Source organism: Haliotis rufescens, unplaced genomic scaffold (genome assembly GCF_023055435.1).
Source record: "Haliotis rufescens isolate VD_foot unplaced genomic scaffold, xgHalRufe1.0.p SCAF_6, whole genome shotgun sequence".
Taxonomy (NCBI): domain Eukaryota; kingdom Metazoa; phylum Mollusca; class Gastropoda; order Lepetellida; family Haliotidae; genus Haliotis; species Haliotis rufescens.
Window position 1 is genome coordinate 29,194,328 of NW_025964334.1, and position 25,226 is coordinate 29,219,553.

The window sequence follows — 25,226 nt, forward strand, 5'->3', positions numbered from 1 at the left end:
CTTACAGACCGCCGTCGTATAGCTGAACTATTGCTGGGTGTGGCGTTAAACAACAAAGAAACAAACCATGGCCTCGAGACGAATACCACGACGCTGAAAAAAGCCGTTCAGTCAAATAGCTTTCATGAGCGAGAGACATTATGTGCTTAGTTAGAGGTAGAAGCGATGGAGGTGGTGACGTCACTTCCGAAACGAGATGTAATGGCGAAGGGGTCCAGGGTATTTATTAAAACATGGTGTGCCTAGCACACAAAGAACTGGAATACGGAGCTTTAATTATTTTCCAACATTGTTCCCATGCAGTTCTGCACACTTGTTGTTTTTCTTCATTTTTAGAGGCTGAGACTGTTTTACGTAGCTTTGAAATTCAACATAATGGAAAGAATGTTTAAATGTTATCACTGGTCACCATTAAACCAGTATGGATGTAGGTGATTATAAAACAGAACATTGAAAATTACAGTCTAATAAAGCATTTTTATGTAAGAAAAGGCCAAGTGTAGCAAAAGTCCAGTGTGCAATTTTCTTCAGATTGGCAGAAAAATTGTCAACTTAACATGGTTGTACTCACAACTACACGAGGAATGTACCTTTCAGTTACTAGGATTGTGGATGATGGACGAAAATAGCAAAAATGTTTGTGTTAACTGAAAAAGAAACGCTATCAAACTGAAATTTGGACACGTTGGGTCCAAATCCCGAATAGGTTTACAAAATGGTTAAGAATCAATCGCCCAAACACAACCAAAACAATGTGCTAAGTAATGAACGTGCTACCGTACCCACATCAAGGGACTTGAGTTGGAAGTGAATCTTTGTCAGCACTTTGCCAACCTACAAAGATATGGGTATCATGCCAACCTACAAAGATATGGGTATTATAAGGGAAAGATACGCTGTTCATTCACACCAAACCGTTGGCCAGTAGCATGCTGAGACTAACCCTACAACAGGAAGAACAAGCTGCTGGTATGATACATCAAGGAGAAACGCATGACCACGTCTTGAGGACATTTGGCTGTAGACGAATGGTCGTCACCAGGCGCATGGCCTGATTCAGGCAGATTGGGAGGAAAACAGACAGGCCTAGGAATGGCGGACCCGCCTGTCACCGCCACCCAGGAACCTTTACACTCGTATCCTCCATCTGATATTATCACAGTGACGTCATCAGCTAAGACGGTCATCCCGTGGACAGTGGACAGCCAGGAGACTGTGACAGAGCTTTCAGACCACTACGAGACGTAACGCTGACACGGCAACACTGGTAGAGCAGAAAACTCATGTTCACAGGAGAGAGCAGGATCGAACGTTGCACCAGTGGCGCAGTCGAATAATACGTTGCAAAAGTTGCGTCCCTTATCATTCCAAGGATCTGGTGGTAGGTTCGAATCCCAGATTCTCACTGATTATGATCATTGCTTCCTACCCATGTTAATGGGAAAACTGTTCGACCTGTGTCACTTTAAGATTTTATTTCAACTGTCAGGCTGTGATATAACCGAATAAGTGTGCAATGGGGCTTTGAAACTAACTTATTCAATAAACACTTTTGTTTAAACCTTATAGTTGATGACAGTAAACACCCATGGCAAAACGTGGTCAGATGGTTCAATAAAGGTGTCGTTTGGTCGGTGACTATACTGCCTTACATCTTGCGATATAAATATCTGTTGATATCATAAAGTATATGCCCTTTAGATATGTGGAGTGATGTAAGGTCATGTGATAGATCGTCATTATCGTCGAATAATGACCATGATACTATCTTAGGCTTGATAAAATAGCTTTCTTGTTTTTCGTGACCCATCCGCCCCTGATTTTTTTTATTATCCCCCGCCCCAACGATATAGAAATGGGTTCCGTCCGTGCGTGCGTGTGCGTGTGCGTGTGCGTGTGCGTGTGCGTATGTGAGTCCCGAAATCGTTTCCGGAGCATAACTCAGAAACCGTTAAATATTTCTCTACGAAACTTTGCATGTCTACCAGACACATTCTGAACTGGTGACCGCCTCCGTGGTCTAATGGTAGAGCGTCCGCCCGGAGAGCGGAAGGTCCGGGGTTCTATCCCCGACCGCGTCATGCCATAAGACGTTAAAAGATGGTACTTGTTGTTACCCTGTCTGGCGCTCGGCATTAAGGGGCTAAAACAAGGACTGGTCGGCTCGGAGTCAGTATACTGTGTCTGAGTGGATATTCATGTGAAACTGCGGCATGGTATCTCAGTGTGCTAGCACTATAAATCGGCATCAGTCCGGACTAGTACAAGCAGCCACACAAACACACACACGTACATGCACGTCGCTATATAAGTGCAATAATCTTAAACCCCATTTCACCTCACCTCTGAACTGGTGCCTTTTGCTATTTAGGAGTTTTATAAATTTTTATGTTTTACGTTTCCATGGCAACAAGTTGGACTTAGGTTCTATAGGGTAGTGTTCGCTTCCGGAGCATAACTCAAAAACTGTTAAATATTTTCTTACAAAACTTTGCATGTCTACTAGGCACATACTGAACTGGTGCCTTTTGCTATTTAGGAATTTTATAAATGTTTATTTTTTACGTTTCCATTGCAACAAGTTGGACTTAGGTTCTATAGGGTAGAGTTTGTTTCCGGAGCATAACTCAAAACCCATTAAATACTTTCCAACAAAAACTTTGCATGTTTACCAGACACATATTGGACTGGTGCCTCTTGCTATTTAGGAATTTTAGAAATTTTTATTTTTCACGTTTCCATGGCAATAAGTTGGACTTAGGTTCTACAGGGGTGGTGTTCGTTTCCAGAGCGTAACTCAAAAACCGTTAAATACTTTCCTACAAAACTCTGCATGTCTACAAGGCACATACTGAACTGGTGCCTTTTGATATATAGCACTTTTAGACATTTTATTGTTTATGTTTCCATGACAACAAGTTGAATTTAAGTTTTAATATAGTATTGGTTTACTTAAGGAGTATAACAAAATATTTCCTTGCCAAACATTGCATGTCTATATATAAAGCGCATACTGAACTAGTGCCATTTGATATTAAGGAGTTTCAGAAATGTTTATTTTAGAATTTCCATTGCAGCTATTTTGACATGGGCTAAGAGAAATGTTGGGTCAGTTACCTGGTTTGGGACCATAACGTGTTAAAATGGGCGGGGGATATAGATGACTTTGTCAACTATACGCTTGTTTGTAAGTACAGTTACTATTGTGTTCCTCGCAGCAAGAGACATGCAGAGTGTCATTGTTTCGCAAAAATAATTGTAGGAGTCAAGTAAAATAAATATACCGGGCATCCATATTTGTTGGGACCAGGCGCCGCAAGAGGAGTAGGCCAGACTCGTCGACCGTCTTATACTGTCATATTTTACTACCGGATGTAACGTGTTCCCATCGTTCATTAGTATCATATAACTATGACTAGAAACTAATATCTCCTTAAGTTATTTCCCAGTATCCCTAACTATTTTTAAAGAGTATATTTCATTAATAATCAATGGAAAACCAAAACAAATGATCAAATTCTTTTCGTAATATGTTTAAATAAGAAGGATTTGTGTATGCTTGGATGACGGATTAAGTGTACGGGGGCGAAGAAAATTATTAAGCACTTCCCATGTCCTAGTTGGTGGACAAGAAAATGTGAGTTAGTTGGGTATATCGCCACTTTAAACATTATTATCACAACGTTGGGACACCAGATATGGCATTACACATTGTACCAATGGCATTATACGGGGGGATTGAACCCGGGCCTTCAGCGAGACGAACCAACCCTATAACCACTAGGCTATTCTACGGCCACAGTCACTCTGCACACTCGGGACTTCATTCACAAATAGATGAAGGTTGAAGCGGTGTGTATTTCCCGCAGGTGTTCGCCTGCATTGTCACGTGGTGATGAGTTAAACCAATCGGGGCTCACTTCCGTTGCACGAGTTTTGTATGCGCGTTAATTCCAGACTCCATGAATGGAAGCAGACGGATGCTTATTTGACAACTGAACAGGGGCATGTGAAATTAATTCCGAAAAGCAGGTGAGAATTCTGTAAAACTCGAGATGTACATGAACTTAGAACCTAGTATTGATGTTTCAACGATTTACTCGATACAATGAAATCGGACACTGTGGATTGTGATGTGCATTATCACAGTATTGAATCGCTGACGACAGATTTGAATTTCACCCTTCATGTTGAACGGATTACATAAAAAATGGCAGCAATTTGCATGACATACATGCAGGTAAAATTGGCATAATTACTTTTAACTATTTCTTACACATGACTTAAAATGTCTACCTCACAGTATAGTGTAACGATATGTATCACTTCTGTGTAATTTAAAGGTCATGTTACCAGTAAACTTGAGCAATATGTAGCTCAAGTTTACTGGTAACTTGACCTTAAATACATTGAAATTCGACACCTTCATCTTTACGACAGAAAATGAGAATAATATTGCTCATAGTAACATATTTTTTAAATAAAAACAATCTTCATTCAAACTAAGATATGTTAGGTAAGAAAACTTCGTTCTTTGGGGATAGAAAAATGTATAATTTATCCATAAAAACGTACTGAACGAATTACATCATTTACATTTTAAGCGATTGAACGATGTATACATTGAACGAGGGTTGCATAACATTTTCACGAATAATACATGAGTAAGAGACAAGGTAAATGTTATATACTCTCAAACAGAATTTTGTGATGTTCGATAATAACAGATGAGTACAAAAATTATGTGATGGTAATGAATGGATAAAGAGGAATGACTAGATGTAACATGACATTCGTTCATTCGTTCGTTTGTTGTTTAACGCCGCACTCAGCAGTATTTCAGCTATATGACGGCGGTCTGTAAATAATCGAGTCTGGACCAGACAATCCAGTGATTAACATCATGAGCAACGATCCACGCAATTGGGATACGATGACATGCATCAACTAAGTCAACATGACAACCAACAGAACATGTTGGCGTTGTACTGGAAGGGTGCAAAAAAACAAGGCAGATGACATAGGTGTGTAGTGAAAAAAAGGAATGTTTGAGGTGACTTGATTAGTAATGGGTCATGCGACCACGATTGGTCAAACATTCGTTTAAACGATGTGGCATGTTCCGAATCAGTCTCCAAATGACAATCTGAGTTAATCTTGTATGGTCAAGTTCAGCTCACTTCGAAGGCCAAACAGGCAGCAATTAGCTGCATACAACATGGGAGCCAAACACTGGGATATGTGGCAGTTCACCACCACGTCGTGCCTGTTAGTTGTCCAGTGACAAATACTCTCTAAAGTAAAGAGAGTACCAATGACAAAGATAAAGTCGTTATTTTTCAGTCAGAAAGGACCAAGTCTTCATTTTCCTGCTTTTTCATAAATGTATTTCGGGAACGTAAGTGGCAGTCTGTGAACTAACAGTCCGATATATAGGCTAACTGACGATTACATTTAGGAATGTATGCCGTTTGCATGATGGTGAAATATCAGAGGATACCTGCTCTTTCAGAAGGGGTATTTGTTGTGACATTACGTGAAGGAAAAAGACGACCACTGAAGGAAAGGACTTTGCTGTCGACACAGTATAAGCAAACGACTATGCAAGGGGGTCGAGGCAGGTTCTTGGCTGGAAGGCCGTTGTCATGGGTTCCGTCGGTGATAACAAAAATGTTGAGTTTGTTTTGATCCAGAGTATTGCTGGCTAACCGATGATGTTATTTGCTGGTTCGAGAGGGTTTATATTATAACAAGTATCTGTTTGCTGGTGAGTGACACGTGATGCACGGTTTGTGTTGGCCGGCAGTGCTGACTTACTGCTGCGGAAGGACAGGCTGCGCAAGACTTCTCGGGACCCACCAATTGATTGGTCGGACATGAGTGGCGCCCCTTTGCTCATTGCTAGAAACTGGACAAGGGTCCAATCCTTCCATTTCACTTTCATACACGGGAGATAAAGGCACAACTAAACTACTTGTGAAATCAGTTTGTTGCTTGTTTATTTCGTATATATGACTAAAGCAACGTCGGCTCTGTCACATTCACAGACATCACCCTACATATTCAGCTTAAATCAGAAAAAACAATGAATTTTCACCCCAAGGATAATGACTCCCCTTTACTATGAGTGAGTTTGGTTAACGCCACTTTGATAAGTATTAAAGTTATCACAGGGCATGTTAACATTATGTGGGAAGATTTTAGAAGACGTTTACCACGTTGGTAAAACCCACGAGCACGGTTATTATGCCGATACACAATCAATCATAATAATGATAATAATAATAGAGAATCGGAAATAGTAACCAGAGATGATACCATGCTATAGGTCATGAATGTCCCACTCATGACTCACTACACTGACTCCGAGCCGACCAGTCCTTTTAGCCCCTTAATGCCGAGCGCCAGGCAGGGTAACAAAAAATACCATCTTTTAACGTCTTTGGTATGATGGCCACCCCCACGATGAGAAGATTCTAGCTTGCCTATGAGATGTAAACGAGTTGTCATGCCCCTTTCTACAATGCAACTGCGCAAGTAGTGCCCGACTGCCTTTGTGTTACGTTTAGCAGTAGCGAGAACTAAGATCTGATTTTAATGAGATTGATGTGCTATTACTCTGTGAAATTATGTACAGGAATTCGTAGCTGTATACAAATACATGTATTTTATATTGACCCATGTTGTTGGCAACATGGGTAAGAAACGTTTATTTGTGCACAGCTACAAATTCCTTAAGACCTTTGCATGATGGGATTCCTGCCATGGTCCCAGGATCCACACAGCTATACATTCGTGTTTTTCATGTGTAGCACATAAAGGCAAACGAAAGTTTGTAACTGTGATCATGTGCTTATTTCCTATATTTTATAAACGCTTTGAATATTTATAGAGTGTGGGTGCTTAATTGGCCTGAAGATGGAACATTTATGCTTGCTAAAGATTGCTAGTTAATTTTCAGTTTTTCACAAATTATTTTCATTCCACAGCAGTGTGAAAGAAGGGTAAGAGGAATATATTTCCTCTACTCATACAGATTTCTTAAAAGCGCTTCAAGCCACCATCCCTGGTCTGTCTTGACAAGTTTAGTGGTTGTGTACAGTTAGAAATTTGATCCAATTTTTTTACTATTATGATCACAGCTACCTTTGCATTGAATATACAAGAAGCCCCCCGAAATAATAGACCAATCAATAAAAGTCATATGTTTATTCAGTGTTGTCCAACATCCTATTGTGATACAAAGTGGAAAAAGAACAGCATTTCCTAAACATGGAAGCCTGTCTGACAAGTAATGGCAGTCTGGTGTAACAAATAGAAAACATGGTCTTATCCAGTTCACAACTGGAGTCTCTCACAACAAGTTCTGTAGAAACAGTTGTTAGGAAACCATCATGCTAGATGCTGTGATATGTTACATCCTTTTCTCTGAGCAGCAACGACTAGAGGACGATAATCACTTCCCTTGCTGATGACACTAAAATATCCCTTAATACAAATTCCATAATAAGCAGGATAATCAAACATACTGCAGCTACATTTAATCTTGAAAGAATACTCACATTATTATTCAATCATTTGTAAGGTCAAAGGTCTCTTTATCTATATTTAATTGGTTTACTGGATAAATCTTTTAAATGTAAATCCATAATTGTGAAATTTCGGTTGGCAGATCCGTAAGTAAAGGTAATTGATAAAATGAAAACCTTATGTTACTTACATGCAATTCTTAATTTGTTTAAATGTATTCTAAATTACATTTCATAATATTCATATTGATCTAATAGGTCAACTAGTTGTATAACATGGTCTTTCAGAAATATGGAATTAAACATAATACATCCAAAATATTCAACTGCAGCCTTTAATGAACTGACTGCATTGTCAACTGGTCTTTGTAAACAATCACTGGAGGCAAGTCAGTGTGAATCTTTTTAATTATTTATCATTGTATTCTTGAGGAATGTTACTAAATAACTGAGATTATCATAGAAATCAACAAGAGGTTTTGGACTGTGTAGGAAAATGGTGGGAAAATGTAACAGTTGAAATACAGCAATTTGATAGCGTGTATTTATGTGGTGCAGCTTTATCACAATACATAGCAATCTCATTAAAATCAGGCCTTTTATTCTGATTTAATACTTCCATCTTGGAGAGGTATCAAATCGGATTAACAGGTCTGCTTTTAATGAGATTGGATACATAGCACAATATGGTTATCTTATATACAACCAAAAAAAGATAAGGACAACTCAATTCTTTCATATTACTACAGTTAACTGTAGTTATAGGAAAGAATTGGATGGTCCTAACTTCATTTTAGCAGTATATAATAAAGACTAACACGGCCATTAGTGCTAGCCCTTCTCATAAAACTGTGCACATCAGCCAATCAACATTTACTCCGTAAACAACATTGCAAAAACACACCTGCTCAAATTCAGGAAAATACAATCATAAAAGGTGATATTAACTTTCAGACTTTCACTGGTACAGATGAAATGTGAAAGCAACAGCCTTAACTGAAAATAGAAAGGTAAAGTTAAATAATATTTTGGTTTTCAAAATATGAATGAAAAGTGTTGTGAATATAATTAGAATAAGAAAAAAACATCAATATTGGCAATACTGGCGTCCCAATGCCCAATCAACTAGATACTGTCTAAGGCATACAAAGCCAGTTTGATACAGTGATCCCTCGACTTAACGCTTCTCGATGAACCGCTACTCCCGATGCACCGTGGGGTGAACCTTGGCTTAATTTACACAAAGTATTTTTATTTTTTTACGCATGCATTTTGAATCATCGTCCACGATCAGTGTTACATAGATCTACATGTCCCATGCCACTGTGAAATAATTGTGCCACTGTTCCATTCACTACCATCATTACGTAATGTGAACCTCAGCAATGAATATCTGTACAACGCTCTTTCCTAGAACGCGAGTCGGACTCTTGGACCCCGATGACAGTGGTATATCGAGGGATCACTGTATTATGTTTATCACTGCTGTTCAAGTGAACCTCAATCACAATGGTCCACTGCCTAATAAAGTTAACCCATTCTGCAGAGAGGAAGATGGGTCTGTACAGGCGTGTCCAGCATGGAAGCCCTTTACCTTTGTAATAGCCTTATCTTGGAAGGGTGGTCTCAACAGGGACAATGCTAGAATTCTCACTAGATAACAAACAATTTGGACAATATGTGGTGCAGTATTGTCAGACTTTGGATGGAAGCATGTGTCTATGGCACAACAATTTCGGTTTACTATAAGTCACACAAATATATACAGAACAGTATATTAAAGAGTACAATAAATGCCACACTTAAAATAGGAACTCTCTGGACAATCTGGTCTACACCTAAATCTCCATGTTTCACTTAGCACTGGAAATACTACATCAATACATCCAAGATAACTCCGGCAAAGGCTTGTTAACTATTTGAACAAGGTAAGCTTTTATATTAAGGGGTTAAGATTAAAGGGTCTAAATGATCAGACAGAATGCTTCCCCACGAATGTGTAATCATTTCAAGAAATCCTAATAAAAACGTATAAACATCAAATTATGTCATTCACACACTTATGAACTTCAATTTCGTGCCATGTGACTGGCCTCTCGTCCAATGGAAAAGCCATATATTGTGTAAACTTCAAATTAAAAAAATATTCTAGTTTAATAATAAAACTTGTCACAATAAACTTAATGAAACATATCTTTCTGCAGGCACTTCTTGTATATTATCATTTATAATGTCAAGATCCAAAATAATTACATCAGGGATGAGATTGCAGCTTTCAGAGAGAGAAATAAATTCTAAAGTGTACCATTCTTGTTCCACAGTTAGCATGTACTCAGTTACTATGGTTACAAGCGGTATCTATGATAACTTATTCTTGATTGATATCATTATTTGAACAGATTCAACCAAGCCAAATTATTTATTACTGATTTCATATTTGTCAGCACTAGCTCAATGGTTGCCATGGTTACATTGTAGGAAAAGCCATAATCTTGTCCAGAAAGTAACTATAGGGTTGGAGTGTTATAAGTATAATATTATGATATCTCATAATGCCCTAGACCATTGTCATTAATCATCAACAGTATTTGTTCATGCACTGACACAAAACACGAGAATAATAATGATGATGATCATTGCAGTAATCAGTAATAATAAAAACAATGTACACTGGCAACAGACTTCCCATCCCTATACCTTCTGGCAACAAACTTCCCATCCCTATACCTTCTAGCAACAGACTTCCCATCCCTATACCTTCTGGCAACAGACTTCCCATCCCTATACCTTCTGGCAACAGACTTCCCATCCCTATACCTTCTGGCAACAGACTTCCCATCCCTATTCCTATTCCTTCTGGCAACAGACTTCCCATCCCTATACCTTCTGGCAACAGACTTCCCATCCCTATACCTTCTGGCAACAGACTTCCCATCCCTATACCTTCTAGCAACAGACTTCCCATCCCTATACCTTCTGGCAACAGACTTCCCATCCCTATACCTTCTGGCAACAGACTTCCCATCCCTATTCCTATTCCTTCTGGCAACAGACTTCCCATCCCTATACCTTCTGGCAACAGACTTCCCATCCCTATACCTTCTGGCAACAGACTTCCCATCCCTATACCTTCTAGCAACAGACTTCCCATCCCTATACCTTCTGGCAACAGACTTCTCATCCCTATACCTTCTGGCAACAGACTTCCCATCCCTATACCTTCTGGCAACAGACTTCCCATCCCTATACCTCGAGCAACCAATGTTGGTTGCAATACGGCAGTGGGAAAACATCCATCAGTCCATCCACTCATCCATCAACCCACCCAAAAATCAAACAAAATATATTTTGGCAATGATAATAATGCAATTGCCACAAGTCTGTGTTGAAATGTACAAAACAGGATGATAAGGAATCTAATTAAAATCTGAAAGCATTTTCAACCAAATAGAACCATCAAATAGTAAATATTTTCACAACTGCACACAGCACACATTAGCCAAGTGACACAAGCCACTTACTGTGGTTGTCAAGTGAGTGAGTGAGTATGGTTTTACGCCGCTTTTAGCAATATTCCAGCAATATCACGGCGGGGGACACCACAAATGGGCTTCACACATTGTACCCATGACGGGATTCGAACCCGGGTCTTCGGCGTGACGAGCGAACGCTTTAACCACTAGGCTACCCGACCGCCCCTGTGTTGTTGTCAAGACTACATGTGGAGATGAATTGTGATGAAATATTTCAGACACAAGCTTTAGGCAACAGGTGAAGCATTATTCCGACATGGAGGAGCAAGTCAGCGATTGGTCATCTTAAATCAAACACCATGGTTCCCCTTATAAATAAGAACATTCGATCCACCATGATCCTCACTCTTCAAGGTTGTGCGATCCTTACTCTTCAAGGGTGAGCAATTCTTCACTCTTCAAGGGTGAGCAATTCCTCACTCTGCAAAGGATGAGCGATCTTTATACTCAAAGGGTGAGCGATCCTTACTCTTCAAGGTTGTGCGATCCTTACTCTTGGAGGGTGAGTGATCCTCACTCTTGGAGGGTGAGTGATCCTTACTCTTCAAGGTTGTGCGATCCTTACTCTTCAAGGGGGAGCAATCCTCACTCTTCAAGGGTGAGTGATCCTTATTTTTCAAAGGTGAGCGATCCTTTTTCTTCAAGGGCGAGCGATTCCTCACTCTGCAAAGGATGAGCGAACCTAATTCTTCAAAGGGTGAGCAAACCTTATTCTTCTAAGGGTGAGGAGGTAGGTAAGGAAGGGTCTTTTGGGGCTCACTAAAATTGACAAATTATTAACTTGGGGAAGATTGTTTTTTAAAACTGGATTTGTCTACAGCCTTTTAGTCAAAACAATTCAGGCTGGTTGTCATATGAATTCTTACAAAGAATTTAGGGACAGGTTTCCTCTCTCTTCTGTGTGACAATTAAATCTATCTTCACCACTATCGAGTCAAAGTGAGAACAGGGTAAATTGTGACATGACAAGCGAATGACATCCTACCAAACACCTGATACCCGTATAGGCCAGCAAGCCGATATTCATGGGTGTTCACAAAGTGGTAACTGACCAATCAGACAGCTAGATTCTGTAACAAATAATGAAACTGATGCCCACATACACTAGGATACCAATACTGACTGTGCTTAGGCTTGAAAACATAATAGAACTGGTTCTCGGGCAATGGCTTTTGGGATTATTGTGAGAGTGGGGGGCAGTCTATTGTTTTTTATTTTGTTAAGCTAGTCTGTAACCAAATTTTGTTCACAATAATTTCAGGGAAATCATGTTCTAAGGTATTGTAGCATTTAACTGCTTGGGTCGTGTGTTCGAGATGCAAAATATTTAAAAGATTTTTTTTTGAAAATGCACATAAAAACGAAATGTGCGGCAGACTTTATGATGATGCAGGCCATGCCTGAGAACCAAGACTATTTCTTTTTAGCCTTACATGAGACACTAACTGAACAGTTTAGAAAACACTGTCAGCCAACACTAATTTAATAACTCCACACAAAAGTATTTTGACATCTTTGCCCATAAAATAATAAATATACATCTCAGGTCAAATGACTTGTATTCACTGGTGTATTTGATATATGCCTCCTTCTTCAGGTATTATCTACATCACAAGACATCTCCAAGTTGTTCCTCTGTGAACATGAACAAGGACTCCCCATACAGTTGCTGATAATTCTCCTGCACAAACCCGGGCAGTCGGGTAGCCTGAAGGTTAAATTGTTCGTTCGCCACGCCAAAGACCCGGGTTTCGATTCCCGACATTGGTACAATGAGTGAAGCCCACTTCTGGTGTTCCCAGCTGTGATATTGCTGGAATATTGCAGAAAGCAACGTAAAACCGTACTCACTCACTCACTCCTGCACAAACCACTGACCAGAAACAAATATGAAATGCCCCATACAGCAGGTTTGATTTAAGACATTTATCATAATCTCTGAAAATAGTTTCTCAAGCTACCTATGTCTACAAATTGTCTCTTCTGTTATGTCATGTTAATATTAAGGTATGTTCTAATTACACATGCTAACAAATAGATTATTTTCACATAGCACTGAAAACCAAAAACAATTCATAAACATTCAATCAAAACATAATATGAGACCATTACACCATCGAAGCACCTTGCCCACTGGAACAGATGTAACAAGCACCATTGATTACACAGTACTTCATGGAAAAATATTTTTCACAAATCCTCACCTTATCGTAGGTCATTAAGGTATTGCTGGAGGCTAGGGTTTTTAGCACTACAACCAAGTTCAAATGGATTCGGATAAGTCAGAAAGAGATTGTAGATCATACCCCAGTAACAATAACTGTTATCATGGTTGGGCTCAAACTACTCCATACACTCTATGGGGCGGTGGAGCAGCCTAGTGGTTAAAGCGTTCGCCCTTCACACTGATTCCCCACATGGGTACAAGGTGTGAAGCCCATTTCTGGTGTCCCCCGCCGTGATATTGCTGGAATATTGCTAAAAGCGGCGTTAAACCATACTCGCTCACCCCTACCCTCTGTAAATAGTTTCATAGCCTTGGTGCACAAGCAGCTGATGTGATGTACACGATGTAATAACCATGGTAACAAATCATTGATGCAATGACTATTGTCCACATGTGATACCTTTGGCGACTTTTGTGAAAATATCAGCCATAGGCCATAGCACTGTACATGAAGGCAAAAAAGTCAATTTTAGTTAAGTCATTAAGGACCGTACATCATTATAAGTAATAAAATCAATGTGAAGGTCACCATATAAATTCACACAAAATGACAAAAGCCATTCAAAATGATGGTGCATCACTGGCAACCAAGGTAAAACAACAACCAAGTATTTATACGATATTATACATGTTTTGCAGCATTAATACAAAATATCAACATGGCTTATTCAAGTTTATCCAGGGCAATTTGGAAATCGTGCATGTTTAAGGTATTAATTACAAATTTTAGGCAATTGACAGTCATTGTCATTTGTGCGTGTCTTTGTGTATTATTTGCCTTTTGGCAAAACTTGTCATCACCTTAACAAAACACAAGTTACAAATTCGCAATACACTGATATTCACGGTTTTAGAAATAGAAAACTTTTCAAGCTGTAAATAGGATAAACTCCACAGCAACATCACAGATCCATAGAAACTTGACAGCTACAAAGCATAAGTATTAAACAAGCATTCACACCTTCATATTGACAAAGCAAGCAAACAATTAGACTGAAATTTTATAGGTGCGCGCAAGTCAAACCACCACGTCAAAATATCCATTATCATTATCCTGGGCCCCATTCCACAAAAGCAATCTGCGCTAAGATGACTGCAACTCCTGTTTATACTACAAAACATTTGATAGGGATATTCTGTGCATGGGACCTGAATGTGAGTGATTGGCTGCTTGGAGATGGTGTCATACAATTAGTATCCTATATTGCCATACAGCTATATTTGAAGTCAATAACGATGATAAATGTAAGTACCATATATCGCTGTCGATAAAGCAACCCCATGTATAAAGGGACCCCCCTGTACAAGCCTAAAAAATTGATGCTAATTTATATACACCGTCTATAAAGTGAATCAGAATAAGCTCAGCACCATGCAAACACCATCCCTACATTTGCAACAAAAGCGTGTTTGTCTTCGCAGAAAAAAAATTACATCGTATCTCTTCAGGAACACATCGTTACACAAACTTGGAAAATACAAATTTGACATTTAAGATGTAGTTCAATAACAGCATGAAATAGCCCAGTATCCCTCTCAAATATTAATTATAATTACTTTTGACAGTCGTAGTGCTAGGATGACTGCAGCTCCCATATATTTACTATCAACAGTCCCTGAAATGGCTGATGGGAACTGGATTCTGTATACCTCTGGTCTAGCAGACATGTACGTTTGTCACGGAATGACTATTCTCAAATAGCTGCAGGACAAGATGGACTAAATGCAGGACACATCACACATTATCAAACAATTTAGAACTTTGTTTGCCCTTTCAGATGGGTCTAAGACAAAACAGGACCTCATTTTAAACCCTGGATAAAGTCACAACAGTTATATACAAACATAATGTGTTGGTGACTCCCATACTCATTGGTGTCTGATGATTAAAAGAGTGATAACAAATAGCACATTCCTCACATCTATGTACATGGATACTACTCAACATTTGCTAAGGATCACACCTTTGACTACAGATGACTTTTGTTCCTTAGCAAATTTTGAGTAGTATATAAACAGCAGGAACAATCAAACATTGGCACTTGATGAGTTCTAAAATCAGTATGACAATCACCGATAATAGTGATTTCACACTGACTCCAATAATGCTTCATTACATCACTAGGTTCAATACTATACAGCAATCTGCATCATACAGGAAGTGACTATTTTCATAGAGACACTGCTCATCTATCTTGATGTGTGATCATGATTAGTTGTTGGACATTTGTGTCAGCCCAAAATCTGTATCCAAACAGCTTCAGTTGAAAAAAGCCACTTGCATTTGGTGGAAACGGACACTTGGAGTCGGTAAAAACGGCCATAGCAAATTCAATTTAAACATTATAAATATCAAGACACCTGTAACTAAATTTTATAAATGAATGTTTGACGAAGACAAAACAAAAGGTCTTCTTCCCTTATCTCAGGCTTTTCTTCAGATGGAATAATTTGAGAGCTAAATCCAAGGACCGGTTTGCTCACTGCCAGCATCGTCCTCAACATGGCCTTTCATTGGGCATACAGTTACACAAACAGCAACTATGGTAACAAGCTCCCATGCCCTGTTTCAACCAACCAGTGTGCACCAACCGTTTCATATATACAGAACACTCATATCCTGTAACATATATCATGGATGGAAGCTCCTAGTTTATGAACCAATTTAATGAACGTGAACTGTCTAGTGGCCATCATCTTCATCCCTGTGGCGTATTCACCAATTCACCGTTTCTATGGTGACTGTTTTTCTCCATATCCAAGTTATGTACCAAATCATGACTGAAGCTATGACAAATGATGTTCTGCATTCCAAAAGCTAACAGATCAAGATTTGTCTTTACAGAAAACACACTCCCATAATAAATGATGACACGGACCCATGAGTCAACTCAAAAACATAACCCTACAAAATGTACTACCATCATATTTGGACACCCTCTCAAATGATAACTTATGTTATCCATCCTAAAGGCTTGTATCAATATCTTAAAAAATGTCATAAATGATATATGTTCATGAAATAATCTTATACTTAGTTGACACTGAAAAGGGAGATAACTCACAACCAAATACTGAGTCTTATATTTTGTGAAAGCCTAGCGAGGACAACGCAATCTCTGTATGCCAAGAGATCGGATGGAATGAGTCCACAGAGACTGCATCCCTACTTGTTTTTGAAGAGTCTCAGAGATCTATGAAAGAGAAGCATACTGTAACTTGTTCCTAGACTGACGCAACCCGTTAGTGTAACACCTTTACGATTACACAACACTGTTATTGTCAACATCAATCCTTAAGTAGCAAACAATGCACAGTCATTCCAGATTCACTTCCTACGAGAGACCGAGTCAGTTGTGTTGAGCCTCTGTCGTGGTCGCTCAGCGTAGCGGGTCATGGCATCACCGGTGTTCAGACGAGGACGTGGACGTTCACCAAAGATGTAGCGCCCAGTGTCGGTGATGCTCTGAGCCAGTGCTTGCATGTTTGCTGCCATCTGGTCTGGGTCAGCTGGGGTCACCTGAGCAAAGATGGTTACCATGGTAACAAGGTGAGCGAGGGGATAATTGATGCTTCAAACTGGCTTGTCAATTATCAAGTTTGCCCAATCATAGCAGTGGTTAATCATGATTATCAGACACAAAATTATCTAAACTTAGAATACAATTCTTGATCACCACAAATCATCAAATTTAGTTATACCATGTTCTTTCAGACTTCTCTCGACCAACAAGTAAACATGGTAACATAACTTTATTCCCATCATCCTCACCTCTTCCTCCTCCTCCTCCTCCGTGCTGGATGACCTTCGACCTCGCCACATGGGGACAGAGATTGGTACTGATGTGGAGTAGAGATCAGTTTTTCCGCTGCCAGATAGAGTCCGATTGTGTGACGAGCTGCTCTCGGAGAGTTTTCCTGGTGGCAAATAATAATAACAATAACAAGGCCTACTTTTATGTGTTCAAGGAGGTGGATATTTATCAAGAAAATTAGACAGGCATACTGGGGCAGGTGAGCTGGGGCAGTCAAAGTTATCTGAAGTGGATTTTAGCCTCTACATGTATATATATGTGTGTGTGTGTGTGTGTGTGTGTGTGTGTGTGTGTGTGTGTGTGTGTGTGTGTGTGTGTGTGTGTGTGTGTGTGTGTGTGTGTGTGTGGTGTGTGTGTGTGTGTGTGTGTGTGTGTGTGAGAGTGAGTGAGTGAGTGAGTGAGTGAGTGAGTGAGTGGCGTGACGAACCAACGCTTTAACCACTAGGCTACCCGAGTGAGTGAGTGAGTGAGTGAGCATGGTTAGTCGCCTCTTACGACAAGCATAGTCGCCTTTTACGGCAAGAATGGGTTGCTAAGACCTATTCTACCCTGGATCTTCACGGGATATTTCACGATAAGATGATATGAATGCATTTTTTTCAACATTATTGAAACATCATGAACTTAAAGGTAAAAAATGGGAGAAACACACCCCACTTACCAGGCACATCATCATCTGACTCATAGAAAGGCTCCTCGAGCTCCGGCTCCAACTCATCCAGGTAGAACAGAGCTGGGGAGACAAGGAGATACCAGTACACACACCACACAAGGAGCAAATGTGCCCTGAACTGATTGGCATTTCATGTTTCTCTTCATGTCTAAATGCAGTCTTTAATAACTGTTGATGCATGTGAATTAAGGAGACATTAGCCTAACAGGTTATATGTGAGATTTATGGTCTAAAATGGATTGTATATTGTTGTTTATAAATAAAGTTTTTGAGACCGGGACTCGGATTGTAAAACATGGGGTTCCATTTTAGATGGAATCAAAGAAACAAGAGTCTTCAGAAGATGACAAATCCCCCCAGACCCCACAAATTTGAAAGAAGAAATCATCTGACTGTTACTGTGAGGACAACTTGATATAGTCTAAGAATTAAAAATGCATAATATCTGATAATGTACAAGTAACTATGACAACATCCTCCTACCTTCTGAGTCAGGGTTCTGATCATATTCGCTATAACATCGTGTCTTGGCACTACTGCGCCCTCCGACTGAAGACTGGAAGAGAAGAACCATGTCACTACCATGACTACAGCATTGCTAGTTGTTTCAGTACAGTTGCTTTATCCTGCAGAGCAGTGCAATGTAGCATGCCACTTCAATGCTTAAACATGATCAGGCTAGACCAATTTAATTCTTTGTTTTATGTTTATGGAATATTTTGCAAAAGTACAACAAAATGAAAAACAATACAAATGCTATTGTGACGGATAATAGGATTTTCTTACACATGCTAAAATATTCTTTGCGGCCACCAGTCAAGAGCTGGGATTTGAACCAACACTCTCAGAGTGAGGCACCAAATGTGTATTGGCACAGACTGTAAAGTTTGTTTTGTTTGGATTTTCTTGTTAAAACATATTTCAATTGAGGAGATTAATACAGGTAGTATGAAATTTACCTTGACCAAAACAAATTAGTCATTTTGCCTCTGCCTATTGTATCATACCTTCATGTTATTATGATGAATAATCTGGACCCATTCACCACCATAGGTTCGTTTTGATTCCTTTCGAATGACTCCAAAAAAAGCAGTTCAATCAAATTACCCTGTTCTGTCATGATCGAAATAAGTAAAAATATCACCAGTATTCAGGTCCTTTGTTGTGATCCATCTCAAACACAACTAGGAACGAGGGCTTTCCTCCCTGTCTTAACACTCAAGAAGAGACCTTTGCCTTCTGATTTGATTACACATTGAGGACTTGAACATGTTTAACATGATTTTCAATGTGGATCACATTCAGGAGAGGCGTTTTGATTTATTAATGATTTCTAGATGTTTGTTTGTTGTTTAATGCCCCACTCGGCAATATTCCAGCTCTATGACGGCAGTCTGTAAATAATTGAATCTGGACTGGACCAGACAATACAGTGATTGACATCATGAGCACAGATCTACGCAATTGGGATACCATGACATGCATCAACCAAGTCAGCGAGCCTGACCACCTTATCCCGTCAGTCGCTTCCTACAATAGGCATGGTCGCCTTTTACGGTGTAGATTAGGCTTAAAAAAATAATAGTCTTGGTTCTCAGGCACTGCCAGCATCATCAGAAAGTCTGCCGCATGTTTCATTTTTATTTCCTTTATTAAAAAAATATAAAAATCCTAATACTTAAAAACAGTGCGATCGAATATAGCAAACAGTTACTTCCCTTTAGATGTGCCCTGCTTTACTGCACATCTCGTGTTATGGTCATGGTAGCAATAGGAAGTTGTATGCTTGTTTACGTTTAACCCTTGCCTAGGTTAAAGGTACACAACTGTTTATTAGGTTACATACTAGTTTAAACACACAAAAAATACTGCCTGGACGCACTTTAGTTTCAAAAGTCATTTTTTAATTTTTTTAAAGCCTTATGAGCAAGAGGAATTCTGTGCAAAGTTGATGATAAGAAATATGAGAAGTCACCTCTGCAACAAAGCTTTGGGGGTAAATAGATCCTGGGTGTGTGTTAAAACAGAATGGAGATAATATATCCTGGATAACCGGGGATGGACCTGCAAACACATGATGTTTCTCTCCTAAGTATCTGTATGTAATCATTGCTAAGTTGTTCGACAATGTTATTCACTCACTTTGGCAGGATTGGTTGTGGATCTGGGGGATCTAGATGTTTCTGAAACAAATAGAGATTAACGTCTACATGACAGACAAAGTAAGTAGATGTTCTAATTATGAAATAATCATTTACACATCTCTGAAATAAACTAATGCCATAATTTGTCAATGATTAGGACATTTCCAGCAAGGAAATAAATTATCTCATAAAACACACTTAAAAAAGAACTTCTATATACAGTAAACTACGGTTATAACAAACTCAAAGGGACCACTACTTCTCATTCGTTATAACCATAGTTTGTTACAAGCATATGTACAACATATATACAGCAAATGGACGGGACCAAGAAACAGTTAGTTATATCCGTCAGTTCGTTATAAGCATGTTTGTGATAATCGTAGTTTACTTTACATGTATTTAGTCATAATCATACCTGAAGTCTTTCCAGAGTTGTCTCCCCTGTCTGACTGCGGCACATCGTTGACAGCCTTCATCAAAAGGCTGAAATTTGAAACAACCAATTAACAAACATTTTACACTAAACACATACTCAAAAGGTGAGGCTAATTTATCCTGTCCTTAAGGCAATTGTTTTGCATATTCAAGCATGTTTGGATGTTATTTTTAGTATGGGAGCAGTTTTAAAAGTTCAATGTGTGACAGAAAATAAAATTGCAATAGTTTAAAAGTGGGGGGCACTGACAGTTTTCAATCTTGTCCGAGTTTTTAACACTTCAAGTGCAAAAATAACAGCACTAATCGTCATACTTTAACTCCAAAAATAAACAGCGCTATTATCATGATTATGATAGTGAGTGATTTGGGTTTAACGGCGCTTTGAACAGGATTCCAGTTCAATGAGGGAGAAAAGCTCCAAGTGATGCAGGTCTTAGACATTTTCCCGCTTTGGTAAAACGCATGAGGATGGGTATGGTGCTAGAAAATCAATTTGAACCCACATTCATAGGTTTCAGGCGTGCGTTAGGGGCGCAACTCTCCACATCAAATTGTGTGGCCTTAGATGACTGGGCCACCCCTGTGACTATTATAGGCAATGTGAGATGTACTTTGGCTTCAACATACATTTTTGCAATGGGAATATGATTTGAGCATGCTGAGTGTTTATTTCAAAAAATTTAGTTTTCGACTTGACATGTAACCTTTGACCTATTCTCTAAATGCAAATTCACTAATCACGATAAAATCAGAGATGCTGCTTTACAATGTGGGGTTGCATAATTGTGAAGTATTCATGCCAAACATTCTTGCGAAAACTATACATCAGACAATTCAATGAATTCCCTTGTACACGATAATTAACATATACTGTCCATTTTTCCATGAACACATAAACATTCATACATACAAGCAAGACATACATTCAGACCAGGTCTGGCTGTCTCATGCTTAATAAATTAAAGAATTGGTTCTCAGGCAATGACATTTGAAAATATAGTGAGGGTGGGCGGTGGTTTTTTTTTTTTTGGCTTGTTCAAACTAGCATGTAACCAAATAAACAGTGTACCAACAACCTGGGAAAGGGTCTCCCTACATAAACAAGCATACAAACTCCTATTGCCGCCATAACCATAACACAAGATGCAGAGTGAGCAGTGCACATGTAAAGGGAGGTAACTGGGTGCCGAATTGGATCGCAATGTTTTAAAGTATGAGGATTTTTTTATTCTTTAAATGGAAATAAAAACAAAACGTGCTGCAGATGTTCTGATGATGCGGGTGGTGCCTGAGAACCAAAAATATTATTATTTTTAGCCTCCTCATGAATTGGTACCTATGGTTTGGTTTGCTCTTATTGAGCATGCTGTGCTGTGCATCGGTGCTATCAGCGACATGGCTTTTCATTTCCAACTGTTGAACACAGGTTTTGTAATGAGGGTAACAAATTGGTATATAATTTATGATGAAATAAATCAGATCTACAGCAAGTAACACAGTGCAGTGTTTAATCTTTTACTCGCCATAGGTTTTCTCTGTAATGTGTGAATCAAGGGACGCATAAAACCCTTTAACGTGAGGGTTATAACAAGAACCCCTTACTGTCTAATGTCGTCATCATCTACCTGTACTTACCGCAACATCTGTGCTTTCTCCTTGTCGCACCTCGCCTGGAGCTGCCCAAACAACGTCCTCTGCTCATGCTCAAAGTTCCTGAAACAAGCATTTGGAACAGCTACAGGGGCTTCAATGCATGAGTGACTGTTTCACATCACTTTTCGCAATATTCCAGCTATATCACAGCGGGGGACACTCCTGCCTTTTTGCACTGGCAAAACCGCTGTCAATGTGACCTTGATGACTCATCACCTTCCTCACATCACTGCCTGTCGCCAGAGCTTAAAAAACATACTTTTGAGGTTTCTGAAGCCAAAGTGGGGAGGCAAGTCTGCGACGGGTGGGTCCTTAAACGTAGTAATGCAGGATAAGTATACAAATGTTAAAAATATTTAGATTTAACTAAAATGTTTTACTTATCCTGCATTACTTCTTAATGGATCTGTATCGGACGGTTTGGAGGCGGTAACCTTCAGAAAGTCCAAAACCTCAATAATTCACACCCCAAAACAATGACACATGTTCTTCAATAATCTGTGAGGCGGAAAAAGCTCAGAAAAAACGCCGTATCGTTAGGGTAGTTCAATCTTCTTATAGAAGAAATGTAGGAATTAAAGGGTAGATCCCGATACATATTTAGTTATAAAGAAATACCAGCTAAACAGCTAATTCTTTACCTACTAAGTCATCAAGCCAATGCCTGGTAGAAAAGCATGGCTCACTTTCTTCCACTGGCCGAATCTCAGTGACTTTTGTGGGAAGTAGACTGGATCCGTATAGGACGAGTTCATTATTTGTGACGAGGGTTAGTTACCTGCTGGGCTACTACCAGAGGGCCAAAACTTTGCACACCTTCGACATCCTCGAGAGTCACATCGCAAGATAATGCAAAAAACTGTGTCAGACCTCCAAAAACATCCTTCCATGATTATTTTAATAGAGCAGTTACTATGTAACGCCATGGTCGAGGCTAACGCCCTGATCTCATGGGGATTATTCGCTCTTGGGGTATCAAATTTGGCGATGTCATAAACCTGAAGGATGACTGCGCATAACCATAGAGATATGGTGTTGCTACTGACTTCGGCCATGGACGTAGGAGTTGTGGGTATTAGGGCTGGTATAAATAACCATTTCCTAGAGCCACGGCGAAAGAAAACACAAAGTGCTTGCACTGGGCACCCTCATCTTCTACTCTTTGATAAGGGTGGGATCGTGCAGGAACGATTGGGTTGGCCTGGTAATTGATTTTCTGCTATAAAATCCCAGCACAACCAGAGATGTACCGCTCTGTGCATACCATGCTCAAAACGGACCTGGGTGATGTCGATTGCATGTAGCTCGCTTGGCTAATGCCAAGAGAAATATTGTTTTCTGGGTAAGGTCATAAAATGAGGATGCATAGAGGGGCTCAAAGGGGGGGTCCTCGCCAACCTCAAAGTACCACATTCAAGTCCCAAGCAGGGGGACAGAACTTGTTGGATTCCTATGTTGGATTTTAAAAGTAGATGTTGCTTTCTTGCATTTTTCCAAGGCGTAGGAGCTGTGGTCAACAATGGGGTTACCTCTTCGTCTAGATAGTAACCGTGACGTCGTACGTTGAGTACGTAATTGTCCTTGAGAATGGTCCAGTTTTTCCAAAACAGATTCAGCCTCCCACCTACGGGGGAATCGACAATTGGGACGACTGGGGGCAGGATGTTCCCAGACATGGCTGTCCAACACTTCAGTGTTTACCCCTCTTATCACCTCCCCTGACTTGGTATTTACCCCGACTTGATATTTACCATGACAGGACTGATAAGAACCTTGAGGCTTCCCTCTGCCACGCCCGTTTCAATGAAAGGAATCCTGGTCTTGGCCTTCCTTGAGAGACGCGCGTCTTGGCTCATAATTGCCTGACCTGCCAGCTCGCTGGGATAGACTGTGAGAGAATGTCAACATTGGATCCACCGGAATCGATGTGGAATGTGGGATGTGGGAGGTGACCAAATGGTGTCCCTTTTATCCACCTTGTTACCAGGGGAGGGCACCACTGACACGAGACAGTTTGCTACCCAATTGGGTACTTATTCCACAGAGGAATCGCCATCCTCCCCTAGACGGCGATCAGCTTCTGCTCTGGTGTGTAGCGTCTCCTCTATAAGAAGGCTTTGATGACCTGCTGCCCAGCGATGTAAGTGCTGAACCAGAACGCACAAGGTCTAGGCGCTAACACTTGTGCCATGGCTGCCGCAGGCATCTGGTACATAGGCATGCCGCATAGGCGCAGGCGCAGGATACAGGTGTGAAAAAGACTGCTGCCACTTGTACTGCATAAAGTTTTGCATCCAATTAGTGTTGCATCCAATTACAGCTGCTGCGCTGGATAAGTGGTTTGAACAGCACTAAGCTGATCATGTGTCGCCTGCGTAACAGGGTACGCTGTTGGCCCTGGGGCTGATGTAATTGTAGACATGGTAGAAGCGCTTGGGTGGTAGGCAGATGCTGCGCTCGGTGCAGGCCTATGAGGTGCAATGCTCATCGGTGATGACTGGATAATGGCTTGTGACTGCTCATTCCTAGAATAACTCATTATGAATCATGGCTTGCGTCTGCGCTACTCCCATCAAGGCATCTTAAGACGCACAAGCCGGCGTCGCATGGATCACAAATTGTAACACAAATTCAAAATGGCAGGAGGACGTGGCGGGGAAAAAAGACAAAGTCTCTTTACGCCTAAATAATCCACTTATAACTACACAACTTAGTGAAAGTAATATGAAAAGAATACACCACCCATCGCAGATAAAATTTAGAATTATATCCAAAACTGAAGGTATAAAATTTTCCGATTTGAAGAGCTCCGCTGAGACACGTCCTTGCTGTAGCGGGGCAGGCAGTGATGAGAGGAAGGTGGTCAGTGCAAAAAGGCAGGAGTAGGACTTTTGAAACATCTTACACTCGCCATACACTGTCTTTTTGTTGTCTAAAGGTAAGCAGTGAATGCATTAAGGAGTAATGCAGGATTAGTAAAAAATTCAACAGTTAGCATGATTAGACTAATCAGTACTGGTTAATGTATTTTTGACAATCCCTCACATGATGACATCTCACTTGCAATACCTATCTGATAATGCGATCAGTCTTGTTTACTCATAATACCCTGAAGATCCGGGGTGGAATAGGTCTTCAGCAAATCATGCTTGCCTGAAAGGCGACTATGCTTTTAGAGGCGACTATGCTTTTAGAGGCGACTAACAGGATT

At 40.0% G+C, this 25,226-nt stretch overlaps 2 protein-coding genes across 6 annotated transcripts in view; both read right to left on the reverse strand.

Moving 5' to 3' along the window:
* Nucleotides 1-944: 944 nt before the first annotated feature.
* On the reverse strand, nucleotides 945-10,770 carry LOC125374827 (fibroin heavy chain-like). The gene is made up of 2 exons (XM_048386490.1): nucleotides 10,227-10,770; nucleotides 945-1,213 (listed from the first exon to the last, which is right to left on the reverse strand). The coding sequence occupies exons 1-2, from the start codon at nucleotides 10,768-10,770 to the stop codon at nucleotides 945-947; spliced, it is 813 nt and encodes a 270-aa protein (XP_048242447.1).
* LOC124141052 overlaps nucleotides 7,195-25,226 on the reverse strand; it is a 41,493-nt gene continuing 23,461 nt past the window's right edge. For 3 of the 5 annotated variants that reach the window (XM_048386140.1, XM_046508934.2, XM_046508933.2), the window contains exons 6-12: nucleotides 21,998-22,075; nucleotides 20,340-20,407; nucleotides 19,920-19,960; nucleotides 18,261-18,333; nucleotides 17,766-17,837; nucleotides 17,062-17,207; nucleotides 7,195-16,809 (exon numbers count right to left, since the gene is read on the reverse strand). In XM_048386140.1, the coding sequence (XP_048242097.1) occupies nucleotides 16,618-16,809; nucleotides 17,062-17,207; nucleotides 17,766-17,837; nucleotides 18,261-18,333; nucleotides 19,920-19,960; nucleotides 20,340-20,407; nucleotides 21,998-22,075 (670 nt within the window). In that variant the 3' untranslated portion in view covers nucleotides 7,195-16,617. The remainder of the gene's footprint in view (nucleotides 16,810-17,061; nucleotides 17,208-17,765; nucleotides 17,838-18,260; nucleotides 18,334-19,919; nucleotides 19,961-20,339; nucleotides 20,408-21,997; nucleotides 22,076-25,226) is intronic. The other 2 variants (XR_007218742.1, XR_006861993.2) reach the window with 2 other exon arrangements.

Coding starts and splice junctions, on each gene's coding strand:
- LOC125374827 (XM_048386490.1), bottom strand. CDS start 10,770: ATGGGAAGTCTGTTGCCAGAAGGTATAGGGATGGGAAGTCTGTTGCCA. Junction 1,214..10,226: donor GGGAAGTTTGTTGCCAGAAG/GTATAGGGATGG, acceptor GCTCTGTCACAG/TCTCCTGGCTGTCCACTGTC.